This window comes from Girardinichthys multiradiatus, chromosome X (assembly GCF_021462225.1).
Source record: "Girardinichthys multiradiatus isolate DD_20200921_A chromosome X, DD_fGirMul_XY1, whole genome shotgun sequence".
In the NCBI taxonomy this organism is placed as follows: domain Eukaryota; kingdom Metazoa; phylum Chordata; class Actinopteri; order Cyprinodontiformes; family Goodeidae; genus Girardinichthys; species Girardinichthys multiradiatus.
The window spans coordinates 16,907,750-16,923,851 of record NC_061817.1 but is presented as its reverse complement, the minus strand read 5'-3'; the positions used below and the strand labels follow the sequence as shown (position 1 = coordinate 16,923,851).

Genomic DNA, 16,102 nt, shown 5'->3' with positions numbered 1-16,102 from the left:
TGTTGGCAAACTTCACATCTACTGCTGCCCCCCACAGGACCTCTTTGGGATGTATTTTGTGTGGTTTTTGTACAACCTCTCTGCTCACATTAACCACTGTGTTTCTCTGGCACAGTAATATACAGGTCCTTCTCAAAATATTAGCATATTGTGATAAAGTTCATTATTTTCCATAATGTCATGATGAAAATTTAACATTCATATATTTTAGATTCATTGCACACTAACTGAAATATTTCAGGTCTTTTATTGTCTTAATACGGATGATTTTGGCATACAGCTCATGAAAACCCAAAATTCCTATCTCACACAATTAGCATATTTCATCCGACCAATAAAAGAAAAGTGTTTTTAATACAAAAAACGTCAACCTTCAAATAATCATGTACAGTTATGCACTCAATACTTGGTCGGGAATCCTTTGGCAGAAATGACTGCTTCAATGCGGCCTGGCATGGAGGCAATCAGCCTGTGGCACTGCTGAGGTCTTATGGAGGCCCAGGATGCTTCGATAGCGGCCTTTAGCTCATCCAGAGTGTTGGGTCTTGAGTCTCTCAACGTTCTCTTCACAATATCCCACAGATTCTCTATGGGGTTCAGGTCAGGAGAGTTGGCAGGCCAATTGAGCACAGTGATACCATGGTCAGTAAACCATTTACCAGTGGTTTTGGCACTGTGAGCAGGTGCCAGGTCGTGCTGAAAAATGAAATCTTCATCTCCATAAAGCTTTTCAGCAGATGGAAGCATGAAGTGCTCCAAAATCTCCTGATAGCTAGCTGCATTGACCCTGCCCTTGATAAAACACAGTGGACCAACACCAGCAGCTAACATGGCAACCAGACCATCACTGACTGTGGGTACTTGACACTGGACATCTGGCATTTTGGCATTTCCTTCTCCCCAGTCTTCCTCCAGACTCTGGCACCTTGATTTCCGAATGACATGCAGAATTTGCTTTCATCCGAAAAAAGTACTTTGGACCACTGAGCAACAGTCCAGTGCTGCTTCTCTGTAGCCCAGGTCTGGGGAATGCGGCACCTGTAGCCCATTTCCTGCACACGTCTGTGCACGGTGGCTCTGGATGTTTCTACTCCAGACTCAGTCCAGTGCTTCCGCAGGTCCCCCAAGGTCTGGAATCGGCCCTTCTCCACAATCTTCCTCAGGGTCCGGTCACCTCTTCTCGTTGTGCACCGTTTTCTGCCACACTTTTTCCTTCCCACAGACTTCCCACTGAGGTGCCTTGATACAGCACTCTGGGAACAGCCTATTCGTTCAGAAATTTCTTTCTGTGTCTTACCCTCTTGCTTGAGGGTGTCAATAGTGGCCTTCTGGACAGCAGTCAGGTCGGCAGTCTTACCCATGATTGGGGTTTTGAGTGATGAACCAGGCTGGGAGTTTTAAAGGCCTCAGGAATCTTTTGCAGGTGTTTAGAGTTAACTCGTTGATTCAGATGATTAGGTTCATAGCTCGTTTAGAGACCCTTTTAATGATATGCTAATTTTGTGAGATAGGAATTTTGGGTTTTCATGAACTGTATGCCAAAATCATCCGTATTAAGACAATAAAAGACCTGAAATATTTCAGTTAGTGTGCAATGAATCTAAAATATATGAGTGTTAAATTTTCATCATGACATTATGGAAAATAATGAACTTTATCACAATATGCTAATATTTTGAGAAGGACCAGTACAGCAGAGTCTTCTGGTTTTAGGCTGGATATTGTCAGATGCACCATGCTGTTACCGTCATCTCTGCTAATTTTAATGCGTCCTCTCACACTGCTGGCATATGTGTTACTGCTGGGAATAGACAATCCTATTCCTATCCAGTCAAGTTGTTTTCCTTCAGGTTGTCTGATCCAGCTCATAGTACAGCAGGTAAATGTGAAGCCAGATCCTCTACAGGACAGACTGAGAGTCTCTCCAGGATTTTTTATCACTGAACTAGACTGAATAGACTCCATAGTCTGTCCCGTACAACCTGATGAGATAAAAAGTGAGGAGCCACATGAAAACGACAAGGAAAATGGCAAAAGGACTGACATTTATTTAACCCTGTAATATAAGCAATAGAACGTACATTGTCCCCTCCTTGAACCATCACCTTAACGTGGTGGAGGGGTTTGAGTGCTCAAATGATCCTAGAGGCTATGTTGTCTGGGGCCTAAATGCCCCTGGTAGGGTCTCCCATGGCAAACAGGCTCTAGGTGATGGGTCAGACAAAGAGTGGTTCAAGAATCCCTCATGAAGAAAAAAATATTGAGGCACGTGACGTCGCCCGGTACGGCGGAGCCGGGGTCCCACCCTGGAGCCAGGCCTGGGGTCGGGACTCGTCGGAGAGCGCCTGGTGGCCGGGTTGCTCCTTGCGGGACCCGGCCGGGCCAAGCCCGAATGAGAGACGCGAGGCCATCCCCCAGTGGGCCCACCACCTGCAGGGGGAACCGTGAGGGACCGGTGCACAGAGGATTGGGTGGCGGACGAAGGTGGAGACCTCAGCGGTCCGATCCCCGGATGCTTAGGCTGCCTCTAGGGACGTGGAATGTCACCTCACTGGGGGGGAAGGAGCCTGAGCTTGTGCGGGAGGTCGAGAGATATCGACTAGAAATAGTCGGGCTTGCCTCCACGCACAGCGTGGGCTCTGGAACCCATCTCCTTGAGAGGGGTTGGACTCTGTTCTACTCTGGAGTGGCCCACGGGGAGAGGCGGCGGGCTGGTGTGGGTTTGCTTGTTGCCCCCCAGCTCCGCCGTCTCGTGTTGGGGTTTACCCCAGTGGATGAGAGGGTCGTATCCCTGCGCCTTCGGGTTGGGGAGAGGTCTCTGACTATCATTTCAGCCTAGTGGCAGTGCGGAGTACCCGGCCTTCTTGGCGTCTCTGTCGGGGGTGCTGGATAGTGCCCCTCCCGGGGACTCCATTATTCTGCTGGGGGACTTCAACGCCCACGTGGGGAACGACAGTGACACCTGGAGAGGCGTGATCGGGAGGAATGGCCTCCCCGATTTGAATCCGAGTGGTGTTTTGTTATTGGACTTCTGTGCTAGTCACGGTTTGTCCATAACGAACACCATGTTCAAACATAAGGGTGTCCATCAGTGGACTTGGCACCAGGACACCCTAGGCAGGAGGTCGATGATCGACTTTGCTGTCGTATCATCAGATCTTCGGCCGCATGTTTTGGACACTCGGGTGAAGAGAGGGGCTGAGCTGTCCACTGATCATCACCTGGTGGTGAGTTGGATCCGCTGGAGGAGGAGAAAGCCAGTCAGACTTAGCAGGCCCAAGCGCATAGTGAGGGTCTGCTGGGAACGTCTGGCGGAGCCCTCGGCCAGGGATGTATTCAACTCCCACCTCCGGGAGAGCTTCGACCAGATCCTGGGGGATGTTGGAGACATAGAGTCCGAGTGGACCATGTTCTCCGCATCTATTGTCGATGCTGCTGCCCGTAGCTGTGGCCGTAAGGTCTGCGGTGCCTGTCGCGGCGGCAATCCCAGAACCCGGTGGTGGACACCGGCAGTAAGGGATGCTGTTAAGCTGAAGAAGGAGTCCTATCGGCTGTGGTTGGCTTGTGGGACTCCTGAGGCGTCTGACGGGTACCGTGAGGCCAAGCGTGCTGCGGCCCGGGCTGTGGCAGAGGCAAAAACACGGGCCTGGGAGGAGTTCGGTGAGGCCATGGAGAAGGACTACCGGTTGGCCTCGAAGCGATTCTGGCAAACCGTCCGTCGCCTCAGGAGGGGAAAGCAGTGCTTCGCCAACACTGTTTATAGTGGGGGTGGGAGGCTGCTGACCTCGACTGAGGACATTATCGGGCGGTGGAAGGAGTACTTCGAGGATCTCCTCAATCCTGCCATCACGCATTCCGTGGTGGAAACAGAGGCTGGGGACTCGGGGTCGGACTCTTTCATCACCCAGGCTGAAGTCACCGAGGTGGTTAAAAAGCTCCGCGGTGGCAAGGCTTCGGGAGTGGATGAGATCCGCCCTGAGTACCTCAAGTCTCTGGATGTTGTAGGGCTGTCATGGTTGACACATCTCTTCAACATTGCGTGGCGGTCGGGGACAGTGCCTCTGGACTGGCAGACTGGGGTGGTGGTCCCCCGGAGGGTGTGTTCCAACTACAGGGGGATCACACTCCTCAGCCTCCCTGGTAAGGCCTACGCCAGGGTATTGGAGAGGAGAGTCCGACCGATAGTCGAACCTCGGCTTCAGGAGGAGCAGTGTGGTTTTCGTCCCGGCCGTGGAACACTGGACCAGCTCTATACCCTCTACAGGGTGCTCGAGGGTTCATGGGAGTTTGCCCAACCGGTTCACATGTGTTTTGTGGACCTGGAGAAGGCATTCGACTGTGTCCCTCGTGATGCCCTGTGGGGGGTGCTCCAGGAGTATGGAATCGGGGGCCCTTTACTAGGGGCCATCCAGTCCCTGTACGAGCGGAGCAGGAGTTTGGTCCGCATTGCCGGCACTAAGTCGGACCTGTTCCCGGTGCATGTTGGACTCCGGCAGGGCTGCCCTTTGTCACCGGTCCTGTTCATAACTTTTATGGACAGGATTTCTAGACGCAGCCAAGGGCCGGAGGGGGTCGGGTTTGGGGACCAGTGGATTTCGTCTCTTCTTTTTGCAGATGACGTGGTCCTGCTGGCCCCCTCTAGCCAAGACCTACAGCATGCGCTGTGGCGGTTCGCAGCCGAGTGTGAAGCGGCTGGGATGAGGATCAGCTCCTCCAAGTCCGAGGCCATGGTACTCGACCGGAAAAGGGTGGCTTGTCCTCTTCAGGTTGGAGGGGAGTTCCTGCCTGAAGTGGAGGAGTTTAAGTATCTCGGGGTCTTGTTCACGAGTGAGGGAAGAATGGAGCGGGAGATCGACAGACGGATCGGTGCGGCTGCCACAGTAATGGGGGCGCTGTGCCGGTCCGTTGTGGTGAAGAGAGAGCTGAGCCGAAAAGCAAAGCTCTCAATTTACTGGTCGGTGTACGTTCCTACCCTCACTTATGGCCATGAACTTTGGGTCATGACAGAAAGAACGAGATCCCGGATACAAGCGGCTGAAATGAGCTTCCTCCGTAGGGTGGCCGGGCACTCCCTTAGAGATAGGGTGAGGAGCTCGGCCATCCGGGAGGGGCTCGGAGTAGAGCCGCTGCTCCTCCACATCGAGAGGAGCCAGTTGAGGTGGCTCGGGCATCTATACCGGATGCCTCCTGGACGCCTTCCTTGGGAGGTGTTCCAGGCACGTCCCACCGGGAGGAGGCCCAGGGGACGGCCCAGGACACGCTGGAGGGACTATGTCTCTCGGCTGGCCTGGGAACGCCTTGGGCTCCCCCTGGAGGAACTGGAGGAGGTGTCTGGAGAGAGGGACGTCTGGGCGTCTCTGTTGAGTCTGCTGCCCCCGCGACCCGGTCCCGGATAAAGCGGAAGACGACGAACGAACGAACTTACATTGTAGAAAGACAGCAAGAAGAGGAGCAGTGAGTGGGTTCATCTTCCTGAAGCTGGAGACACAAATTACAAACCAGTCAGCAGGACAGAAATACACAGCAGAGATTATTGATTTGCATGATAATGGAGAAGGAGGGACTTAATGTACTGACAGTCTGATTCAACATTAAAAAACATAAAATATGAAGGGATGATGAACAGGTATTTCTATGTTAATTGCATCAAAACAGGCCATTTTAGGAAAAAAATAAAGGTGAATATGTCACTTTAAAACATACATTATAGAGAATGTGAAGGAAAAGGCTGCATTCTATTAACTATATACACTCGTACTCGTACTTGTCGTCTTCCGCTTTATCTGGGACCGGGTCACGGGGGCAGCAGACTCAGCAGAGACGCCCAGACGTCCCTCTCCCCAGACACCTCTTCCAGCTCCTCCGAGGGGAGCCCAAGGCGTTCCCAGGCCAGCCGAGAGACATAGTCCCTCCAGCGTGTCCTGGGCCGTCCCCTGGGCCTCCTCCCGGTGGGACGTGCCTGGAACACCTCCCGAGGAAGGCATCCAGGAGGCATCCGGTATAGATGCCCGTGCCACCTCAACTGGCTCTTCTCGATGTGGAGGATATGTAATGATATACATTCTAAAGCTATTTGTAAAAGAGCTAACAAGGAAAACTTTCTTATACACAAAGATGTTGACAGAAGCTCTGAAAAACAGGAAATCCCAAACCATGTGTGTTCAGTTTATATGCCACTCTTAGAAGATACACTCACCGGACACTTTATTAGGTACACCTTGCTAGTACCGGGTTGGACCCCCTTTTGCTTTCAGAACTGCCTTAAAATCCTTCGTGTTATCGATTCAACAAGGTACTGGAAACGTTGCTCAGAGAGTTTGATCCATATTGACATGATAGCATCACACAGATGCTGCAGATTTGTCGGCTCCACATCCATGATGCGAATCTCCCGTTCCACCACATCCCAAAGGTGCTCTATTGGATTGAGATCTGATGACTGTGGAGGCCTTTTGTTGGAAGATTTGTACATAAATTATCATTGCTTAGTTTAAATAGATTCTTTATCCTTATGATTTACTATTAAAACACATTTTTATTTCTTTAGCTTGGTGAACTTTGAATACTTTTTACATTTATCTTTGAAGTACTTTTATGAACTATTAACAAAATTGTCATCTTGTCTTAGAGTTGCATTTGGGTGGTTGCTATGCAGACTGAGCAGGAATTTGTGTGTGTGTGTGTGTGTGTATTTGTGTGTGTGTGTGTGGAGGAGTTTGGGAAGCAGGCTGTTCGCACCCTTGGCCTTGGATGCCAGATGTGGATGTGTGTGCTGTATCAGTATCTGGACAGAACCAGTTCCAGTTTTATTCAGTAGGACCTGTATTTGTGAAACTGTGTGTAGCCACACCCACGATGCTGTAACATGAGTGTTATTTTTTCTTTTTTTAATAAAAGGCTGTGACACAGGGCAGCTCCTCTGAGAGAATAGACTGTCTCTCCCTGGCCAGCCAAATATAACTTTAACTCACTTGTGTCTTCATTGCATACCTTCTCTGAGTTTATCATTATGTCTAACTCTGACACTATTTGAGTACAGTCAACTCATGTTCAAGAAACCAGTCTGAGATGATTCATGCTTTATGACATGGCACGTTATCCTGCTGGAAGTAACCATCAGAAGATGGGTACACTGTGGTCATAAAGGGATGGACATGGTGTGTGTCAGGTTTAACCAACCTAACAATATTTATAACAACACAAAAAGAAAAGAGAGACAAAGTATTAGTTCCTTTTACTCGCTTTGCGAGGAGAGACAGTCAAGATTTGCTCAGTTACAGATCTCGCACCGCTCTGAACCCTATCCGACCGCTTCCTCTTTTTATTGTCTTTCGGGGGTCCCTAGGTTACAAAAACATTGTTCTCTAAAGGATGGGGGAAAACAACAACTGCATCGTAAACAGGTCATAAACAGCTTTATACATTGGCAACACATTTCCCACAGTCTCCTCCAACTTGTAGGGTCAGTTGTGACTTTTGTTGAGTGTAATCAGCCTTCATCTTTATGACCTCCTTCATCTTTATGACCTCCTTCATCTTTATGACCTCCTTCATCTTTATGACCTCCTCAACTGGACTGCTTCCTTCTCTGCTAGTTCAGCTCCATTTATGATCTTTGCTTGCAGACAAACTCACACATCCTTTCTCACACATACATCATGAAAGGTTATATAATCAAATAGTTAAGTTAAAGAATAGGAGAAAATATAAGACAAATCTATATTCAATTATTCCAACATTTCCCCCCTGTTTGTCTTATATGTGCTCATATTCTCATATCACTTAACAGCCACTTCTGTCAAATTTTGTAACTGTAAGTTTATCTTCATGAGTACAAAGACAAGAGGTACTGACATTTAAATCACATAATCATATAGAAATGGATCTGCATACAGGTCAGAAAATTGGTCAGTCTCATCCTCATCATCTTCATCATCCTGATGTTTAAATAACGGATAGAGTTGTGTAACTCTGCTTTCCATAGGAGAAAATAGCTGTGGTAATGAGACGATTAAACAGAGAACGGAGACAGGGTATACAGCAACATCCACACAATGTCAAAATTGCAGCAAACACTGCAAAGGAAATTATTACTGATGATACTAAATTTTATACTTCCCAAACATATCCAGCCAGGAGTCCCACATCGAGGCGTCTACTCCAGAATGCTCTTTCATTTTGCCATTTAGAGATCTCAAACCTTCTATGGCTTTCATTTGGCTGCCATCAGCCAGCAGCAGTGTTGTTAGGTGTGAATATGCAACATTTTTCTCCGAAAATAGCACAAACTTCTCCTTTTTCAGCAAACAACATGTCCAAAGCAATTCTATTCTGGAATGCTATCAGGGAAGTTGAAGCCAATTAGTCATGGACAGTTCAAACCCGCTTTGTCCAATTTCCTAGTTTTTGTACATTGTAATGAATATAGTTGATCCTGTCTACATTGTTGTTCAACGTACACTACCAACAGATACTTGATTCAAATCTTGCAGCTACTTGATCAACCAATTTATACGCATCTGGTACCCCACGGGGTACACCTATAGCATCAATGTAAGTAGAGTCCCCTCAGTCTGCCAAGCTGCAGCTCTGCGCTTTCTATTATTCCAATCATGTGGGGTTACACTAGATAGTCCACGTGTTACTTCATCTACTAACATAGGATATAACCATAATGTAATTAAGCACAGAGTCCTGTTACTTTTGAAGGTGATCAATCAAACAACCACCACCAAATGTCTCCTCTAGAGACTAGTTTAAAACACTTATTTACTTTTACAATTGTAATACACCATACTGCAATGAGATTTCCAAATTTATTGCCTCTCTCTGTCATATTTATACAGGTATAGTGTCCAGTGGTGACTCACTTATGGAAAACTGATTTATCCTTATCTGCTCTAATTACAGAAAAAACAGAATCCTTGTGCTGACACATTTCATTAGGATTAGTTTGATTCATTACTTCCATTCCACAGAGTTGTGGTATCAAAGCTGGAATTATTTATAATAAAAGCCTTGAACCCAAACACACAACACAATCTCTTTTAGTCATGTTAGCCGCTTGCTCTACCATCAATAATCAGTTATTATTTGTTCCCGATACTCCTGTAATAACCTGGAACTTAGTCATCTGTGGTTAAGTTTCCTAACATAATTTTCACTCTCTTCGCTCTGTTACCTGGATTACATTATCAGCTTTATGGAACTTAAACAACTTCTTTTAATAACTAGCATAAGCAGTGGTGCACCGCTCTGGTGTCCAATTATTTCCTTCATCAGCTACCATCATAGACCATGAGGTGTTTCTTCTATCATTAGTTAAGTACCATTTATAACTTCTATAATCCTGTCCTTTCCTTCCTCGTTTAGTCAAGCTAATGAGTGGGATCAGCACCACAGCTATTGTTTTAGATTTCACACACACTTGAATACCATAAGTATAAAAAGTTTGTTTAGTGCACATAGTTAGGTTATCTTGCCTTCCTTGATTTAGCGCTACTTGTTTCATATGACTCATAACAGATGTTACATTCTAATTCATTTTGACTGGTTCCCAGAAATACCAGAAAAACAAAAAAATCAATATAAAAAAATATATATAAACGCACAGCATCGGAAAACATTGCTCATCCATCTAGAAATCATTTTGGCTGAAATTTTCACTCCTCTAAATGGTTCCAGTGTCTTAATTGTCTTCACTGACTTTCGGATCTCTCCAGACTCTAAATGTCTGGGTCCACCCTATTATCAGTCTATAAATCACTTCCCCTGACGGAGCTTTCAACCGAAATGATCTTTTTACAATGTATAAGGTGAATCCAGGTTGATCTCTCAGTTATTTTACTGCCCTTGCAGTGGTTAATAATACCTAATATGGATCCTCCCACTTAGGTGAATAACAATGCTTCTTCTTTACACTTCTTATTAACACCCAGTCTCCTGGTTTCACTAGTTAGTTTTCCTGCTGGGAAATAGAACATTTCTCATAGTTTAAATTTATTTCTGTTGGTTTCTAACATACTCCTCATATAATCAACTAGGTTAGCTTCTTCATCTAACTCCCACTTATTTTTGAACTGTGGTAATCTGTATGGTCTTCCACATAACATTTCATAGGGTGTTAACCCTGAGGTAGTTGTAATGTTTAGTTGGAAATAGTTCTATCTGTTTAGAAAATGCATCTATAATGACTAAACAAAACTTTTTCCCTTCACTGTGATTTAACTCAATAAAATCCATATGAATTGTTTGAAAAGGGTATCTTAGTTTTGCAAATTGTCCCCTTTGTTGTCTTAAATTCCCTTGTGGATAATGTTTTACACATGCTAAACATGTTTTACAAAAAATTTTTTTAATAAGAATTTTAGAATTTAATCAATATGTTATATAATATTAATATATCTGTCCTACTATTCCCCCCTGTTGAGACATTATGAAACACGATGGCTCAAACATTGCTTCCATTTATAGGTTCTTTGGTAGGACAGGTTTATTATCTGGTCAAATATAGTTTTCATCTTTTAATTCAGCTCCATGTTTTTTCCACATTTCTATCTCCTGTAGTGAGCTTTGTTGTTGCATCTTTTCTAACACTATATCCTTTGTCACCAATACATATCCTGTTTGTGTCTTCTCCCTCTCATCTTTTTAGAGAAATCATTCACATAAACTATTTTGTGATCCTGCAAATCACTTCTAATTTTTTTTTTTTTTTTTTTTTTTTTCCTAATTCTGCAGTATTAATGCTGAAACTGCATGGGAAACTCTTAAGGTTAAAAGGTGAAACAACACTATTGCAGCAATGCAACTGTCATTTTAGGCTGCAATTACAGCTCTCACATAATATGGTTGCACACACGCAACACTATCTAGTTTTGAAAAGAAATAGGCTATTATTTTCATTTTATCTCCATGTTGTTGAACCAGAACTGAAGTCATAAAATGTCCCTTGCAATCTACCATCTGAACAAACAGTTTACTATAATCTGGTAATGCTAAAGCAGTACTGGAAACTAGAACTTGTTTTATGTTGGTAAATGCTTCTTCAACTTCTACACTCCATTTCAATTTAGACATCATTTTCAGCTCTTCCTCATACATTAATTTGTTTAATGGAGTTACTATTTCTGCATAATTTGGCACCCAGTTTCTACAATAATTAGTTAGTCCAAAGAAGGACATCATTTGCTTTTTTGTTACTGGTTTTAGAACTTGTAATATTGCAGTCTTTCTTTCTTCTACAATTGTGCGTCCCCCTGCGCTAAAATTATGACCTAAGTATTTAACCTCATTTTTACACAACTGAAGTTTCTTTTTACTAACTTTGTCCTTCTTCTGCTAAATGTTTTAATAATGCTATTGTATCATTTTTACAGTTCTCCTCATCAGGAGAGGCTAGTAGCACATCATCAACATATAGTAAAACCTGACTACCTCCTGGAGGGTCAAACTTGGCCATACTTGCACTCATTTCCTGAAAGTATATAGTTGGACTTTCACAGTAACCTTGAGGTAGTCTGGTATAAGTATATCTTTGTCCCTTAAAGGTAAATGCAAACCAGAACTGCCTATCTTTCCTGTTGACGGAGCTTGTTTTTTAACTGGAAAAATGGGGGTGTTACATGATGAAGCCTCGCATTTTATTATCACCCCTACAGTTATTAAATCCTTTATTACTGGTTTTATTCCTTCACGAGCATCATATTTCAAAGGGTAATAAGGTGGTCCTACTCCTTTTTTAACATCAACACCCTGATGTGTACTGTCTGTAATCTCCTCTGCTCACTCCTCTCTGACCCCTGCGGTTTTTTGTCCTCTGCCTCTAAATGTTTCTCTTCCTCTGTTGTTTTAATAATAAATTCTGCTCTTCTTCTTCTTCTTGCTGAAAAAAGGTGTTGCCTATTTAATTATTTATTTCCCTTTTTTTTTTTTTTTTTTTTATCTCCTTCATAACTTTTTCTGCATGGAGGGCATGATTAACATAGTCTTCTAGATTTGCTGTGGGGAACCCTATAAAATATCTCCTTACCCAGGTATTAATTGCATCCCTGGAACCAGCATGTAGTGCATTTTTTAACTGCTGTCAATAAGCTCCTTGCTTATTGTAGACCACTATGTATTTTAAACACTTTTGTCAGTCTAATCCTATATTCTTCAAAAGGTTATTCCTCATTTTGTTTCACTCTGGCTATTAAAAAGAGTAACATATTTTCTAAGGTTACACAGAAAAAACCCATGTCATGCCATGAACCTCAGTGACACACTGTATCAACAGCCTTCAGCGTCTCAAAACAATAATAATAAAAAATAAACACAAATAAAACATACATGAGGTACAGCCATGGTGGGGATGGATTTATTCACCAAAGGGACTCATTTTAGCCCATCTTATCCTGTCAAACCTCATCAGATCTTTGGTACAAAACAAAAACTTTCCACCTGCTCTTTTACTCCCCTTCTTCTGTCCTGCTATTCCACTTTGCAAGTCTATCAAAAATGACTTCTTAGCCCTCTGACCTTTTCTGCTTTCCACAAAAACGTCCATTCTTGTCTCCTGCATCACATTTCTCTCTTTTTAGTTATTTTTAAGCAATAATCTACATCCTCATCTACATTACTGCTTTGTCCATTTTTCTTAAATCACGTTTACTTTAATGTACTTTTAATTATTGCATCCTATAGATTAACAAATTTTTTAGAGTTTAAACGACCATCATAATGATATGTGGTTATCCATTTATCTAAATATTTAAATTTACTCGGATCTTGTGCTTCTATGAACTTCCAATCTTTGCATTGTAGTTCGTTTTCCAATTTATTTTTACTAGCCCCTTTTCCCATGTTTTGATTTAAATTTGGTCCAGCATATATATACCTAGGGTATTCTAAATACTGGATTTTTCTCTTCAGTTGGGTGACAGAAAAATCTCCTTTTGTGGTAATTCTCACTTCAACTCTTTCGAGTGGAGAATTCTTGCCTTTGCTTCCACAAAAGTTAGTCACTTACAATCCTACTGTTTTGGTATGAGGTAAAACCTAGTGGTTTAAATCCTCCATTTATTTCTCACATACACACATTTAAACGCGGATTTTACTTAGTATTTTTTGTTGTTTAAAATACTTAAACACAGACTCCGCCGTTCTGGAAACACGGAATTTTAGTATTACTTTCTTAATACTTAAGAGGACTCTGTCGTCCCCTATAACCTCGGAATTTTCAGTAGTTTTACTAATACTTTAAGCAGAACTCCGGCGCACTGCTGTTACCTGTCAGTGCCTAGGTTCACAGGGTTTCACTTCACGCAATGACCCCCAGTCATTCGTCACACTTTTGTTTTAAATCCAGATTCAACTCACCACTTTGTCCTCTCTTCTCTCTCTCAGAGTTCCGTCAGCCGTCAGACTCCAGCGGGCGGGCTGAAATCCAGTCCCGGAAAGGGTCTGTGTGTCTTCCTGATGAAAACAGCCGTGCGCACGGTCTTTTCCTGGAGTCTACCGACCCGCTGGAACCATCAGGCGTAGTTGGAATCCGGCTCTCGAAGGACCAAATTAATGTCAGGTTTAACCAACCTAACAATATTTATAACAACACAAAAAGAAAAGAGAGACAAAGTATTAGTTCCTTTTACTCGCTTTGCGAGGAGAGACAGTCAAGATTTGCTCAGTTACAGATCTCGCACCGCTCTGAAGCCTATCCGACCGCTTCCTCTTTTTATTGTCTTTCGGGGGTCCCTAGGTTACAAAAACATTGTTCTCTAAAGGATGGGGGAAAACAACAACTGCATCGTAAACAGGTCATAAACAGCTTTATACATTAACAACACATTTCCCACAGTCTCCTACAACTGGTAGGGTCAGTTGTGACTTTTGTCGAGTGTAATCAGCCTTCATCTTTATGACCTCCTTCATCTTTATGACCTCCTTCATCTTTATGACCTCCTCAACTGGACTGCTTCCTTCTCTGCTAGTTCAGCTCCATTTATGATCTTTGCCTGCAGACAAACTCACACATCCTTTCTCACACATACATCATGAAAGGTTATATAATCAAATAGTTAAGTTAAAGAATAGGAGAAAATATAAGACAAATCTATATTCAATTATTCCAACAGTGTGCAACACGATGCTAAATTGGTACTAAGGGGCCCAAAGTGTGCCAAGAAAATATCCCCCACATCATTACACCACCAGCCTGAACTTTTGATACAAGGTAGGATGGATCTATGCTTTCGTGTTGTTGACGCCAAATTCTGACCCTACCATCCGAATGTCACAGCAGAAATCGAGACTCATCAGACGGTTGTTTAATCTTACCAATAACAAAGATTTTCTTTTACATTCTTTGTTTTATTGCATCCACTTCAAATCAACAGTAGAATCATGTCACATTAAATAAAATGTTTACATTTCTTCTCAAAAGACTACAATATATTACAACTAACATGTAAGAAAGTAAATCCTGGTACAACTTTGACGAAGAGGGGCAAAAATATTTTGTCTTATTAGCCAAACAATAATCGTGGTAGGTGGCAAGATGAATCTCTAATGTTACATAAAGAGCTGTAAGTGGGCAGTTAAATCATTTGCAATAAAATAAATGCAAAGTCTAGCTTCTTGTTAGTTTTACTTTGTTTTTTGTCGATATTGTTTATTTGCTTTTCAGAATTTAGCAAAATATTAATACAGATGGAAAAGTGTAGGAGTTTCCTTTATAGAATAGTGGAAATTCATTTGTGGTCTAAGAGCGCCTCTTCTGGTCGTTTAGTGATAACAGACATATTCAGGTTCTGAGAGGTTTTTGTACAGCTCTGTCGATTGTTTGTGTCACTGTAGGGTATCTTGCACAGTGATAAACAGCAGAGTCTTCAGGCTGCATGTTCTGTCTGTTCAGAGTCACTGTTTTACTGGAAGAGTCTACATCAATACTGAATTTATTCTTCAGTGAATCTTTGTAGCGTGGGTTTCCACCACTATCATTCATCCCAATCCACTCCAGTCCTTTCCCAGCAGCCTGTCTAATCCAAGCTGTCCAGGCACTTACAGAATAAGAGACCTGACATCTGATGGTCAGACGTTGACCTGGCTGAACATTCACAGCAGCTGGCTGTGTCAGCTGTTCACACTTTACACCTGTGGAGGAAAATGTTAAGTTTAGGATAACTACATAAACAATTTAGAGTGATCATGGTGTAACTTCATCCTCAGTGAGACTCACAGGATCCAGCAGCCAGCAGCAGCAACAGAGCTACAGAGAACATGTTGGAGTTGAAGATGATCTGATGGGAGTTTCTCTTCTTCTGCAGCTGACAGCATCAGCTCAAGTCTTTAATCTGGAAATGCCTTGTTTGCATAATGACAGCTCCCCACCTCTCAGTATTTTTGACCACATATTGCAGGAAGTTTTATCTTTTTTTAACCAGCATGCAACAACAGTAATTCTGAATTTACAGTGTTCATGTTAGATTGTTATTTTCTATTCTTTGAACGGATTTATCGCTGATTTTGTTGTGTACAATATTCTTATAGTTATGAATCTCATTTATCTTGGTATATTTTACCATATGGTGTATATAACAGTTTACACAATTATGTAGAGATCTTTATAATGTAAAAATGATACAATGATACATAATTTTATATTTAATGCAGCATAAATTTTGTAAAAATCACAGAAAATATTGTACCTGTTCACAATGTCTTGACCCCTACAATATTCTCCTGCAGCTGAGCAACATCACTGTTATTTAATTTAAATTTTACAAGTAGTACTAGTGCAAGTTTACTGGAACAACAAACGTTTAAGAGTTTATAAAGTAAGACGTCCCAGTAAATAATAATAATAAAACTCTTTAAAAACTATTTTATGTTTATTGCTCATAAGGAAGAAAATGCATTTTGCTGCTCACTGCTGACTTACTGAATGAGTGTTAAGAAAATCTGCTGGTTGGAAAGATTTTATAATGATGCACAGTGACTGAATGAGGCCATAAGCAGAGTTTCATCTGGGGACCCATTTGCAGTTAATTTCTGCTCATTACATACTTGAGAGCATTGATTATGATAAAATTAGTACCTAAGGTGCCAAGTTTGCTCGTCCCTT

At 42.8% G+C, this 16,102-nt stretch overlaps 1 gene segment (V, D, J or C); it reads right to left on the bottom strand.

Annotated features, from left to right (window-relative positions):
- The window catches only part of LOC124863084, a 30,199-nt gene extending 14,932 nt beyond the window's left edge, over positions 1-15,267 (bottom strand). Inside the window, 1 exon segment of the V gene segment in view lies at positions 15,218-15,267. Within this exon segment, the coding sequence occupies positions 15,218-15,260 (43 nt within the window).
- Between the last annotated feature and the right edge of the window lie 835 nt (positions 15,268-16,102).